Raw genomic sequence first — 14,362 nt, forward strand, 5'->3', positions numbered from 1 at the left:
ACTCCTTTATTAAAATAATGAAATATCCTCCACATATAACTATGTTTAAAGTTAGCTGATATTTTTTTGTCAAACCAAAACAAAAAAGTGAAAAAGTTTTTGTTGAAGATTTTTGAAGCTAAGATAATTTATCTCTGTTCAGTAGTCTAACAGCAATACAGCACAACAAATGGGATCTAGGATCTTTTGTACTGCAACACTGACATCTAGTGGTCAAATATGTGCACTACATCCTGGTGTGAGCAAAGCCTATCAAAAAAAGGCTTACAGTAAATTAATATAGGATTATGGCGATTTGGTTTTTCCCTACATGACCTCACTTCACCTCTTGGATGTTAGCTTTGCTTTATCAAGCTTTGCCATGTAAACAGATGATAGATGAACATGCTTCCATTTTAGAGCTGTTTCAATAAGAAGCATGTAGAAAATGTGGAGTTGTTCAGAGACAGTCCCACCCATTGGCTACACTGTAGCTGATGCTGAACTTTCAAAGAAGAAAGAAATAATAATTGAAGTAATGTAAATCTTCAGTGACTTCCACTTATACAAACCCCTGATAAAGGCACTGGTTGAACTTCACCTTCACATATTGAGCTGATCAACGTACTGCTTTGTTATTAAAATCAAACATGTCTCCCAGAGTGTACTAGCATCCCTGGATGGAGTCCCTTTAACCCACGCCATGGAGACAATTGACTGCTCCTGGAACCTCAGGTGGTTCGAGAGATGATTGCATCTTTGATTATCAGACCACGGTGTTCTTATGTCAGTCATCAGAGGAAGTCAGCTAAACCTGTTGACACCTGACACCAGCGGGTCGTATTACATTCTGTCCTGTACATATCAGCCTACCTCTGCTCTATGTGCTCCTCCTTCATGGCTCCTCATCTTTCCTCATAACCCTCATCTTTTTTTAGAGCTGAACAAACATATTCCTCTCATGTTGCTGGGGTACAAGCTATGTCCGTGGAAGAAAGGGGAAGTCACGTGCTTGATGCCACAGAGAGTCAGGGACAGTCTGTCTGGGATGTTAGTTTGTTCCCTTCTAAGACCAAACAAGACGAGTTATTCTCTGCTGGTACGATGAAAATTGAGGCAGAAATCACAAATCTGTGCAGCCGTGTTCTCACCACTAACATGCATAACAGTAAGCAATCGTACAATATCTCCTCAGCACAAATTTTCACAATCTTACTTTAAAAATACAGTCAGTCTAAAGCTCCAAGTGACATTTTATTTTAAAGAATCATTTGAAAAGCCTTTCCATGCATAATTCTTAAAATAAAAAACATTTATTTGAGAATAAAACATAATTTAAATGGTGCAGTAACCTTGCTTAGGCATATTTTGATTTGATTTGCACATTTTTAAACATGCTTTTGGATAACAGTGCAGAATTTAAGCCAATATTGCAAGTGATCAGTTTTCTAAAATATGCATCACGTGCTATGCATAGCATTCTGATCAATGCCCTCTTTCCCTGTCTGGTTAGCTGGACATCCATGTCTTGGTAGGTCTGCAGTTGATTCATCCTCTCTCCATGTTCAGATGTCGGTTTGAACAGAGTTCTGAAATATCATTCTTGACTTGTCTGCTGTGTTCCTTGGTCTTCAGTATGTCGTTTGTTCTCTATGTTCTCTAGGAAACCTCTGAGGTCAGAAACAGAACATCTATCGATCCCTTAGATGCACAGGATCACAGAACTACCTGTGATTAAGAGTTACAGGTAGTCACTTCTTAGTAATTAGGTGATAATCTGAAAATCTGTAAAGCGGGTTCCTTGTTCCTTGCCCAAATGTATAAGACATTTTTAAGATATTTATTTGAAACAACTTGAAACCATGTATCCTTCTTCTTTGTACTTTACAATTATGCACTACTTTGTGTAGCCTTATCACATAAAATCATAAAACAATTTGTAGACGTAAGTGGTAGTAATGTGGCAAAATGTAAAAAAAAAATAAAAAAAAAAGGTTTAAAGGAGAAGATAACATTCACTGCAGGCATCAAGACTTTTTCAGCGATTACCTGAAACACCATTTCTCTATTGCTGTATGACTGACTGGTTGAGGGCTCACATGGTGGCTACCAGATCAAAATCTACATTTAGCCTTTGCAGATGCAGAAAGTCCAAAGACATAAAAAGCCAGAATGTACAAACCAAACAAAGAAAGAACAAAACACTATGGTACAGCCGACGACAAACCTTTAAACTTTCTGTTCTACCTAATCGACAGTGTTCTGAATCACACATTGTGTCCTAGTCCAAGAACACGGTGACAGTAACTGGAGCATGCACCGCCACATCCTGTGGCAATAACATGTATGCACATTGGATCCTGGCACAGATGCAGACAACTCGTTCTGCTCACACCGGTCGCACAGATAAGCTGTTGCCTTAAGCAACCCAAAAACTCATACTGTTGTACGCTGTGATGAATAATGTCTGATGTTGTGCAATGAGACGAGAAAAATATTAATGATTTTACAGTTGACTGCTAATAGAACATAATGTATAAAATAAATGTGAATACAAATTTATGTGGAAAGTAATATCTGAATTCTAATGAAGGCAGTGAAGCTGTTTAGATTTATCCCAGCCTCATTAAACAACATAAAGATGACCTGCAGAGAGACTAATCCAGGAGAATAACTATGCAATGTCTGTAGTCAGAGTTGATGTGTAATACTGCAGCACACACGTGGAACACGGGACCTAGAACAGGACAGCAGGACAAGACTTTGATTTGGGCTCTGACGGAGGCTGTGTCTTCCATGATGTAATCACTAAGCATGATTTCCACACTTTCATATCCGTGGTCCACCTCGAGCCAAACCACGGTGTGATGATCCCAGGCTAGAACCCGGAGGCCTAACCAAACAAGCCCAGGCAGCCCTTTAAATGTCCTCGTTGTCCTCTGCGCCGACACCTCCGCTCACACGCCAAAGACAGCCACAGGCCTCTGCGGATGCAGTCAGGGAGGTACAGCCTGCTCGTTTGCGCGGGTTTTGGTGCTTGTGTTTGAGATTTGCGCAGAGCAGCAAAGTTATCCCAAAACCGCAGCATCATCCAGAGGATGCGCAAAGAGGCGAGGCCCGTTGCCCACACCGGGCGCCCCGAGAACACTGCGGCGAGACGCGAAAACACATCTCAGTTTCAGCAGAGTTTGCGGCACTCTGTCCTGCTGTCATTATCTGTTCCTTGACGCCGTGAACTCCATAGCTCCGGTTCCCCACAGCCGGGACACCACCCGATGCGTCAGCGCGACGTTAAAGCTCCAACTACGAGAGCATCATAGAAAGATTATGTCCGCTTACCTGCGCTGGTCTGCTGCGTCGCCCCCGCTGCGGTACCCGGCGCTGTCAGCTCCGCAGCGACATCGCAGGACCTTCTCCCTCCTCTGTGCGGTCGGTGTGAGTGGAACGATGACTCCGTGTTTCCTGTGAGAGCAGCCGCAGCAGCAGCAGCAGCAGCAGCTTTCCCTGTTTCTGTACCTCTGCCCTCCTCAGCTGTTTTCCCTCTGGCTCGCGCAGCGCGCATCCCTTCTCTGCTGCCGCGTGCACACGCTTCGGAGTCAGGTGGCGGGAAGCTGTGCAGCCGGAGGAAACTGCCCCGCAGGGCAGAACATCATGGCGGAAATTTAGTCCGAAAGCTTCAATCATATTCAGTTAATTCAAATGTTGTTAAAAAGCCAATTTATTTCAGTAGCCTATCCTAATTCACTCGGTGAAAGACGCACGAATATTTACGCTAATTATTTTATGCTTACATCTAAAGAAAACACACTTAGGAATAAAATATGTCAGACCAATGAAAAAAATGACAATACAGAAATGTGGACTAAATAGAAAGTATTAATACTTGTTGAAAGTTTATTTTCTAAATGTACTTTTAACCTGCAAACGAGCACATACATACATACAGACAGACAGAGAGACATACATGATTGATATGTTTGACTGTGTCCTAATGGGATAGTGAATGGACTAAATTTATATAACATTTCTCTGGTACTGACCACTTAAAGTACTTTACATTAGAGCTACATTCAAGTCACATATATAGACATAAATCAATATCCCAAGTTGCCTTGCCCGTGGGTATATATGTGACAGATGGAAGTTGGAATAGAACCCACAACCTTCCGATTGCTATTACTCTATACCACTGAGCCACAGCTGCAAGATGTCTTGCAATCAGAACATTTTGCCAATCAGAAGTACTTGCAATACTCATTATGTTAAGACACTGGTGTTGCAAGGAGTGGCTTCCTGCCAATCAAGAAGCCCTTAACATTCACTTGATCACCTTATTGATCCTGAAGAGCCAATGTAACATTCTTCTCTTCCACATCCAGCTTTAGAGGCTCCAAGGTTATCCCCTACATCAGGCTTTTTATCCCTCTGTTTACCGGAATCACCTAACAGTCTTGTGCTTAGACAGAAGCCACAGTGCCAGACGTGTTAAAATAGTTGCTTTACAAATGACGTTTTCTTTTGATCCATCCATCATGTCCATTTATCTCTGAGGTCATGCAGCATAAGGTTGGATATGCCCTGTACAGGTTGCCAGTCCTTCACAGGAGGCATCTAACCACATTTTTCATTTGATAGAATTAATTCAGTGCCTGCAACGGTACTTGGTTCAAATTTAAGTTTCATAAACCACATTAAAAATGTAAAAGAAAAGAAAAAATCTGAAGAACATTGCCTGAGGGCATCTGTTTTTCTCTAAGTCGACTGCAGAGACTTTAGTTTATGCTTTTTAGAACTTGCAGAATAGCTTAACGTCTTTCTTTTCTGGTCTTCCTAAAGGAACTTTAACTCCACATTACAGCTACTTCAGGACTCGAAAGCGAGCTCACATTACACTAAATTTAAAGTCTTTGCACCGACTACACGTACATTTCAGAATTGTTTTTTGTAATGCTCTGAATAGTTTTTGCCCACCCAATTTGTCATATTTGCAAAGGGTCTCCTGTAGGTAATTAGGGTGAAAACTAAAACTTAATCCTTACATAGACGTGTCCCTTAGCTGGAAATCAGCCTTTCTGTAGACCTGATTCCAGTTGCTAACTTAAACACATTTACATTTTATTTGAAGCTTATAGCTATTTTGTACCTCTTAAAGTTTAATAAATTCTTTTTGAGCAGTCCAAAAACATGACTTCTGGATCAACTGAAAACCCTAAAAAGACCTGTAGGTATGAGAATGTGTGTCCCTGTGTTGCCCCATCGTGGACTGGCAACCCCAGTCGATGACCCGTATAACCTATGTCTGGATGGACAAGCAGATATAGACAGTAGATAGAATTCTCTCCTTTTCCAGCATATGTATGTCCAGTGTTTCCTTGTTAATGTAAACTGTCCTGACTGGATGGCCCAGGAATTAGAGCCATGGATGATTATGGTCTGAGTCTTATAACCAGGGGCGTCGTAAAGGGGAGAAATGTTAAGACAATTCCAAGGGCCCCTGACTGACAGGGGGCCCTCCACAAAATAGTTTTGTTTTTTTTTCTTCATAGAAATAGAATTTTTTTTTTTTTACAACTGTCAGAAACATTGTTTAAATTTTAAAGAGTTTAATTGGCAGCAGTGTTGTCTCAATTGTATTGATTCCAGTGTCCCGAGCCGCGTTGTATTAATCGTTTTTAGGTTTGATTTTTACCCAGTGTCATGTGGTGGGGTTGGTGGTGGTGAGGATAGAACGCTGAGACCCAGGTTATGGTGAAGATGACGGTGTTTAATGATGAAGCAACAGTTCAACACAGGCGGCACGTCAGAGAGTTATCGCACAGCTAATACCGGTAGCTACTGATAGACAGGACTGAAACTAAAACAAGCAACCTCAGAACTTCACAGTTCTTCTGAGGAAACTGACTGACTGACAAAGACGACTAACGTATGACGATAGACATATGACGAGGATCCAACGAAGAACACAGACAACAGGTAAGACTAAATACACATGGGGTAATCAAGGGAACGAGACACACCTGGGAGACAATCAACGGGGGAAGACGCAGAGACAGGACTCACAGGAAACAGGATCATACAGAAACTAAAAAATAAACACATAGAAACACGGATCACGACACCCAGCAAGATTGTTTTAGATTTAATATTAATCCTGTAGTGTTGTCTCGTTTCTTTTAGCATTTATCTTTTACACACCAGCCATGTACTCCTTTTAGTGTTTTGTTCAGCAGTATGGTCTTGTTTCTCAGAAATTTAAATTAGCCTCCTCCAGCATTCATTCATTCATTAACAGCAAAAAAGTCAGCATTGCCTATCTGGCCAGAATTCTTAACATTTAAAATAAAAAATCTAGCAGCGGAATAAAGAAAAGCCCCAGTGCAAGACGCTACATAAGGCGTCCTCGGTCCTGCTAATATCCTTAACATCTAAAATAAAAAATCTAGCACTGAGATAAAGAAAAGCCCCGGTGCAAGACACTACCTAAGGCATCCTCGGTCCTGCTAAAAACCATTGGCTTTAACAAAAACAACAGAGAAATTATGGTATCCTAATGGGGCTTCTCAGGTAGATCTTCAGTTTTTCAAGATCCCAATCTAATCAGAGTCACTTGACAAGTCATAGTGAGGTATAAACCACACTCGTCTGGAACTCTCTCTTTCTCTAATTATGTCAGATTCAATCCCAGATGTTGAAGGTATTGGTTCCTCTTCTCTGTCCATGTGAGACTTCATCCAAATACATATGCAAGGGAATGACAAACTTGGAATTTTGCAGTATGTTGAAGGTGAAGGACTATCAGACACAATGGGATCTTCATACGCTGTCCTTCATGGACTACTGAGGACAGGGGATGACAAAACAGGATCTTCACTGACTGGGGGACTGATAGCATGAACTGAAATAATGGGACCTTCACAAGGCATTCGTAGTGAGGGACTGAAGACAGGGGAGGACAGAATGAGATCCTCACATGCACTCTTAGGTGAAAGACTGAAGGGTGGAAAAATGGGATCCACCCAGAATGTCATGGGTGAGGGACTGGAGACAAGGGATGACTGAAAAGAATCCTCATGCACCGTCCCTTGTGAGGGACTGAGGACAGGGGATGACAGAACGGGATCCTCACAGAACGTATTTGTGGAGGGACTGACAACAGGTTCCTCTTCATCATCGCTGTCCCTGGTCTTCTTGGCAGGGGGCTCCTCTTCAGAGTCACTGTCCTTTGTCCTCTTTCTGTTTATGCCAGTCACAGATGTCACACGAGCCACATTCCCTACCAAACCTACCTGATGACGTTGTGAGATACCAATAGGTCTGGAGTCATCTGGACTCAAAAGGCTCTTCCCGCTTGTCAAGTCCATGTATGGATTCAAGTGAGGTTAACTGAGAAATGCTCTCTTGAAGCTTCTGAGCCATTTTGATGTCTCATATGTATTCAAAATTTGGAGGAAGAACCTCAAGTAGCTCTGACTCAGCGTAAGGACGGTCCACTATCGGACTGCAGCTGGTAGTACTGATCTACTGGAGGCTAAGAAGCCTCAGAGTGAAAATCTTTCCTGCCGACAGCCACCAGTGTAAAATAACTCTTTGAAGAAGCTTAATTAATGAGTTACAACAACATTTAATTTCCCTTTGGGATTAATAAAGTATTTTTGAATTTGAATTCTGTCAATATTACTCTCTCTATGGAGACAAAGAACATCAACAAAATGGATTCTCTAAAAGTAATTCTCTCAAACTAAAATAATACGTTTCCAATCACCACACCACTATTAATATTGCTGACTCTTTCTGAAAATGGAATCAGCGTGAAAATATATTACAGCTCCAAATGTGCAAAGGACCAACACAGCATTTCATAAACAAGTAATTATTCAAAACTCTTCTTTCTTAGAAAAATAAAACTGAACAATAATAAAAATATGAACTATTTAGTAATAACACAGGATAAACATTTTTCTAAAATATCTAAAAGCTATGTAAACAGAAATATATATCTAAAAACTTTTCTAATCTTCAAGTGTTAAGGTTTTATTTCAAGCAACATATCCAAGGAGGCCAAATATGTTTTTGAGACATTTTTGAAACCTGGATCAGGTACTGACTTCTTATTACAAAGATCTGAATAAAACAAGACAGATCTTCTAAAACCAGAAATAACTTTTTAAACCACATAAGCAGTGTTAAACTACTAAAAAATTAGATCTAAAAGAGATAAACTAAATAATTTATGGATATTATAGGAGGTACATGTTTGAAAAGTTTTTGTCTTTCTTAAGTTTTTATTGAAGTAATTTCATATAATTTCACCAATGTATCCATGGAAACTAAATATGTTTTCGCATTTTTCAAAAAAATGGACAAAGAATTGGAGTCATGAAAGCTGATTTTCACAAAGAAATCATTATTTCGTATTTGAAAATCAGCTTTGATTGAAGATCACTACGACACAGACACACACACACACGTGTCCACACACGTATAATGCTTATTACTGGGGTGGTCAGTGGTAGGAGTTTGCCCTGCAATGGCCCGCCTCTGTTGTTGTGTCCTTGGTCAAGACACTTCTCCCACCTTTCTTGTTGGTGTTGGTTAGAATCCATTAGCTTATCGTTATCAGAGAGTCAACCTGTACATGAATGGAAATTACTGATTTTATGTAAAGCGTCTTTGAGTGTCCCAATAAATCTCTACAAGTCTGATGTCAATTGCCATGGAAACCAAATATGTTTTGTCAGGGTATTTTTTTAAAAAAAGGTCAAGAACAAGCAAGTTTTCCTGTTTGTTTTTTTCAAACCAGTATAACAATTTTTCTCAAACAGTAGTGCTAACATCCCAGACATTTATCCACAAATTTCAATAAGCTAACACATAAGTCACAAAAGAATTAACTCACAAATTTGTTTAATCAGACAAATGCAACATAGACCTATTAAAGCTATATATTTCAAAGAAGTGAACAAAATTTCTAAGCATTGGACTACAAAGTCATCAAACCTGATACTATTAGATTAAATAGCACCATTTTTTTTTAGCTTTTTCAAATCAATTCACCCATGTTAGCATTCTAATCCATGTTAGAACCCATGTTTTTAGCATAGAATGCTAACTCATGTTAGCATTCTATGCTAAAAAAACAAAAACAGATCAACATGTGCCTATCTTGAAAAAATAATAAAACTAAACAATTAAATCATAGACTGTCATAGGGAAAATAAATTTTTTAAAATGCTTTTTAAAGTAATATTAAATATGTAAAGCATTTCATTCAGCGTATCCATGGATACCGAGTGTGTATCACTGCATTTTCCAAAAAATAATGGTCAAAAACAAGCTAATTTTCCAACAACTGGACAGAATTTTAACTGTTTTTTTTCTTCTTCTTTCTTTTCAAATCAGCATAACAGTTATTCTCAAACACTAGCGTTAATAAAGCATTGGACGCAAAGTCATTAAACCTGATACCCTCGTACAGCACCTGTTTCAATTTGCAGACTTTAGGATATGCTTAAAAAAAACAGGTCTACATGTTGCTTTCCTACAAAAATAACAAAACTAAACAATTAAATTACAGGCTATTAAAGGGGAAAATACATGTTGTTAAATGTTTTTCTTAAGTAACACTAAATAGAGAATGTATTTTATTTAGCGTATCTATGGAAACTGAATGTTTATCAGAGCATTTTTCAAAAAATAACGGTCACGAACAAGCTAATTTTTCAAGAATTTGACATTAATTCAACTAATTTGACTAAAATTAAATAAATACACATATTTCTTAAATCACTACACCAGTTTAACATTCCTAACATTTAGTTGAAATTCATGTCAAGAAAAAGGCTGTTAAGATCTGTGCTAGCAAGAATGCTACTTGTCTTTTTTGTACAGTAGGTAGCATTTCTTTAAAAAAAAAACGCAGACAAACATAAAATAAACTAAACAATTCCTTATTATTTTAGTAATAACTTGTTTTTGTTTATTAAAAATAGAAGAATGATATTAACCTTCTGGCTGATCACCCTACTGGTGCTCCTCATGGCCAGGATCAATCTTTCGTCGGTTTGGGCTTCTACAGCAAGTGCGTATTTCAGCAAGTGCTTCTTCAGCAAGTTTTGCAAAGTAGACTTAACAGGTTCAAACCTTCCGAGGCGTTATGCTCCTTCAGGCGTCTCCTTCAAAAATCCCGTAGCAAAGGGAAAGAATTCAGAAGGTCAGCGTCATTTATAGGGTTGCCGACGCTAACGTTGTTTCCATAACTTTCATTGACGAATGCACGCGCTGGTGCGTGAGAGAAATTGGACTACAGAAGTTGCAAATTTCACTAGCTAAATAGTAAAGATTCATGCAGAACACCTTGTGTTGTCGTACATAGTTCAGCTACAAATCACTCTTACAAGGCAAAAAAATATATTAATATATATATAATAACATATGTTAATATTTTAATATTAATGTTGAATTGTTATCTTGATACAAGTCATTGCAAGGTGTTATAAGTGTAGCTTCCGTTCTTTGGTGCCACAGAAACATTGCCACATCTGTGATCTAGTAATGCCCAGCATTTGCCCACTCAGTCCTCCTGGGCATATCCTTCAAGCAGTTACAGACTGAGTTTGTATGCCTTTCTAACAAAGGCAGATCAGCTCCTAAAATTTTACTATCAAGCAAATAATGCCTCTCTGCACCGATGTGATTTGCCTACATTTAAATTGGGGCTTATGCATGTATTGTCCCAACAACCTGGCCATTTTGGTGGACTTGTATGTAAATTGCAGTTTGCATCTCATATATAAACAAAGACATATATTCTGCTGAAAGCTGGTGAAAAATCTGAAGGAGGAAAACGGGGCTCTAGAGCAACCTGATTTATTGGTAGCTTTACGATTTTTGTATCTGTTTTATTTTGCACAAAGACACATACAATTCAACACTATTGCTGTAGATCAGCGTTTCTCAATTCTGATCCTCAGGAACCACTGACCTGGGTATTTTAGACACTTCTCTGCTCCAGAATACCTGATTCAAATGATTGCATGACCTCCTCTGCATGTCATCAGAAGCCTGTTAATCACCCACTTGTTCATGTCAGGTTTGTGGCAGAAGAGAAACGCCACAACCGTTGCAGGACAGGGCTTCCCTTGGGACAGAAATTGAGAAACACTGCCGTAGACAGTTTGAATGGGCACTCAGGCGAATGAAATCATTTTTAATCGTACAATTGAGAAAGCGTCCGATGAGCGTTCACTTGCACAGTGCCGCTCGGCTCCAGCTGGCCCTCTCCCTCGTGTGGAGCCTGTAGTGGGTGTTGAGGTGTGCCGACTGGTTGAAGCATTTCCCGCAGACGTGGCATCGGAAGGGCTTCTCCCCAGTGTGGATGCGGTGGTGCCGCTTAAGCATGCTGACCGTGGTGAAGCTCTTCCTGCACACCGCACAGCTGTACGGCTTCTCTTTGGTGTGCCAGCGCATGTGCACCTCCAGCTGGCAGGCAAAGCTGAAGGTCTTGCCGCACTCTTTGCAGCAGTGCCACCTCTGGTTGCTCTGGCTGGGGTGAAATGAGCGAGACAGAGGCTGCTTCAGCGATCTCATGTTCTTGATCGGCAGTATGTGCATGCTCTGTTTGCTGTTGGAATAAAGCGTCCCCTTCCCCTGGACGTCAATTCTTAAAGGTTTCTGACTCTTTGCGGTAGAGACGGCCGCTCTGCAGTCTACGTGGACCGTCGTGGGCAACAATAAGCTGTTGGTTGGCTGCTTTTTCTCATTCTCCTCCTCGGCATTTTCCGTCTTTGTTTCCAGACATGTCGGCGGTAGTGTGGAGACACCGGGGGCTGGGGGAGGACATGATTCCTGCGGCTCAATATCACAGCAGTTTCCTTCTAATTGCCCAGTTGCTTCATGTGTAAAACCACTTTGTATCTTTCTAACTGTTGATTCTTCTTTGACTTGAGGAACGAGCTCCAAGTTGCTTCTCTCCTCGGGCTCACAGAGTTGACTTTCCTCTTGGAGATGGACGGTGAGAGGCTCTGAAAGATCAAAAGCATCACATTATGCCAAGGTTACTCCAAAACAGGTGGTCGAGTCCCTGTTCTACACCTGAAGAGGAGCTAAACCTTAACCTTGATACCCAGAGTCTGGAATCTTATCTTAGAATGGATCCTACTTTAGATTGTGCTTCCAATGGTACATCTGCTGTCCAACACATCTGTGGCAAATCAGACTAACTCCAAATCCAAGGTCTAGATAAGAGACGCAAGGAACATTAGACATTGTGAGGAGATTTAGAAATAAATGCCAGGGGCACAAAATGGTTAAGAGAGAGGCAAAGAAAAATAAAGAATGTCTTTTTGATGAGTTTCTAAGTAAACAACTGTATATAAAGTCCCACACCCTTAGCAAAAGGCTTTCAGTGTACAATTTTGGACATTGTAAAAATTTTGATTCATCTTTGTCATGACAAATTTCAATTAATGACGTTTGGAAAAAAAACAAAAAAACTCCAATCTATTGTCGGGATTGTTTTACCATTTTCTCCACTGTTTGTTCAATGATTGTATCAATACATATCAATAAATTAAAAAAATATGATTAAATACAGTTACTGTGAGCAGTTTAGTGATACACATTAAACTTATTCAAACGACTGGCTTCCCAACAGAAAAATGGGTGTGTTTTTTCAAGAACAGTATTTGTGTTTGTGGGGTTATGATTGCTGTACTAAGCAATCGTAGTACAGCACATACTGTACTACTGTGGGTACAGTATGTGCTGTACAGCACTGTACTTGGGTACAGCACTGTGACCCAATGCTGTACTTGGGTCACAGTTACCTAAAAAAGTAATAAATAGTTCTTGTCATCACTTTTATCAAAACAGTAGAACAAAAAATGATAAAAATTTAAATCCATATCACCAAGCCCTACATAACACAACACGAGTCACAAATATTTGTTAGTCGTGTTACTCTAGAAAGAAGGGGGTGTTTTTGTTTGTTTTTGGGGGAGGGGTTTCTTAAGGCTTCAACCTAAACGGAATTGATGCTTGTTTGGCATTTTATTGGTAGCAAGCAAGAAGGCCATCAAAAGGAAATAGCTTCTAAGTTAAAGCCCAGCTAGTGTCTGACATGTGGATACACACTGTAATGGACATTCACAGGATGGAGAGACTAACAGCTGAGGTGAATTAACAGAGGGATGCTTTTCTCTCACAATGGAGGAAATGGATGGACTATAGGATATCTAAGGAGTCGAACCTTGACAGGACAAACTGTAAATAATGCTTTTACACAGAAGTTTTTTTTAAAAAAAAAAAGAAAGAAAGAAAAAGAAAAGGTTAAAGTGCCTTCTCTGGGTTGTGAATGGGTTCTTGACCCGAGTCGAGGAGTTTAGGTATCTCGGTATCTTGACTTTGGAGGCTCTGAGTGTAAAAAGTGGCCATGCTTTCTGCAAAGCCCTGTCTGTTTTTATGGTGTAAAAGCGCTATAACCCTTTCAATGATCCGGACAGCACGTGTGCTATGGCTTCATATGAAATAATCTGGGCAAAAAGGAAAATCAGAACAGGTTTGAGATGGAATGTCGAGTGTTACAATCAGCAAAACTGGATTCAGGTTCTTTAAAAAAAGATTAAAAGAAGTGACGTTTTAAATTAAAAGAAAGCGTTATGGAGCATAATATAACTCACGCCTTTGCCCCAGCCATTGGTGTGTGTGCATTACTGGCATCACTTTCTTTACTATCTTCTAAGGCCCAATCATAATAAGGGTTTTCAAGCAAACTGAATTTAGTAGACCAACAGAGGGGAGAGTGGTTGAATACAGAATCAGATTCCACTCTTCCCTAATACACAGAGCTGCTGGCTCTTCCCAAACTGAATTGAAACCACCACCGCAGAGACTGAAATGCTCTGCAGCACCGCTCTTCACCTGACTGCTGCAGCAGCAGCCGCTGGACGGCTGCGTTCAGGAGCTTCTGGAGGCGGTCGTTCTCCTCTCTGGAGCGAAGCAGCTCGCTCTGGTACTCGGCCACCGCGTCTTTAACGGCCCCGAGGATCTCCGCCGCGGCTGCGGTCAGCCTGTCGTTTAGGAAAACGCTTAGCCGGTCCAGCTTACTCATGTTTTCGACAGTGTCCATCTGTCACCGCCCACCATACCGGAAGCACAAGCAGACCGGCGGCTTCTGTTTGTAGTCAGTGAACTGCAAAACTAGTGTAGTGGCGCCATCTTGCGGTGGGCTGTCTTCTTCTTTTTCTTCGCTTTTTTTTTTTGGCGGTTGGCAAACGGTTGGTGTGGTGTCCTAAGCGCTCTAAAAAACACACTTTTACTCACATATTAAAATACAGTACACTACTTGCACGTAAGGTATTTTTAGTAGTAGTACATTTGTTGTAAT

At 40.3% G+C, this 14,362-nt stretch overlaps 2 protein-coding genes across 6 annotated transcripts in view; both read right to left on the reverse strand.

The window, feature by feature from the left end:
- The window catches only part of nfasca (neurofascin homolog (chicken) a), a 108,259-nt gene extending 104,678 nt beyond the window's left edge, over nt 1–3,581 (reverse strand). For 2 of the 5 annotated variants that reach the window (XM_008410279.3, XM_008410277.3), the window contains exon 1: nt 3,319–3,581. The gene's annotated coding sequence lies outside the window, so the exon portion shown is untranslated. The remainder of the gene's footprint in view (nt 1–3,318) is intronic. The other 3 variants (XM_081607499.1, XM_017304761.2, XM_017304760.2) reach the window with 3 other exon arrangements.
- Nucleotides 3,582–10,829: 7,248 nt separating this feature from the next.
- LOC103465456 (uncharacterized) lies at nt 10,830–14,244 on the reverse strand. Its single transcript, XM_008410318.2, has 2 exons — nt 13,897–14,244; nt 10,830–11,999 (listed from the first exon to the last, which is right to left on the reverse strand). Exons 1-2 carry the CDS (start codon nt 14,102–14,104, stop codon nt 11,221–11,223), a joined length of 987 nt encoding a protein of 328 aa, XP_008408540.1. The 5' UTR covers nt 14,105–14,244; the 3' UTR covers nt 10,830–11,220.
- Between the last annotated feature and the right edge of the window lie 118 nt (nt 14,245–14,362).

Source organism: Poecilia reticulata, chromosome 5, assembly GCF_904066995.2.
Source record: "Poecilia reticulata chromosome 5, P_reticulata-male-v2, whole genome shotgun sequence".
NCBI lineage: Eukaryota > Metazoa > Chordata > Actinopteri > Cyprinodontiformes > Poeciliidae > Poecilia > Poecilia reticulata.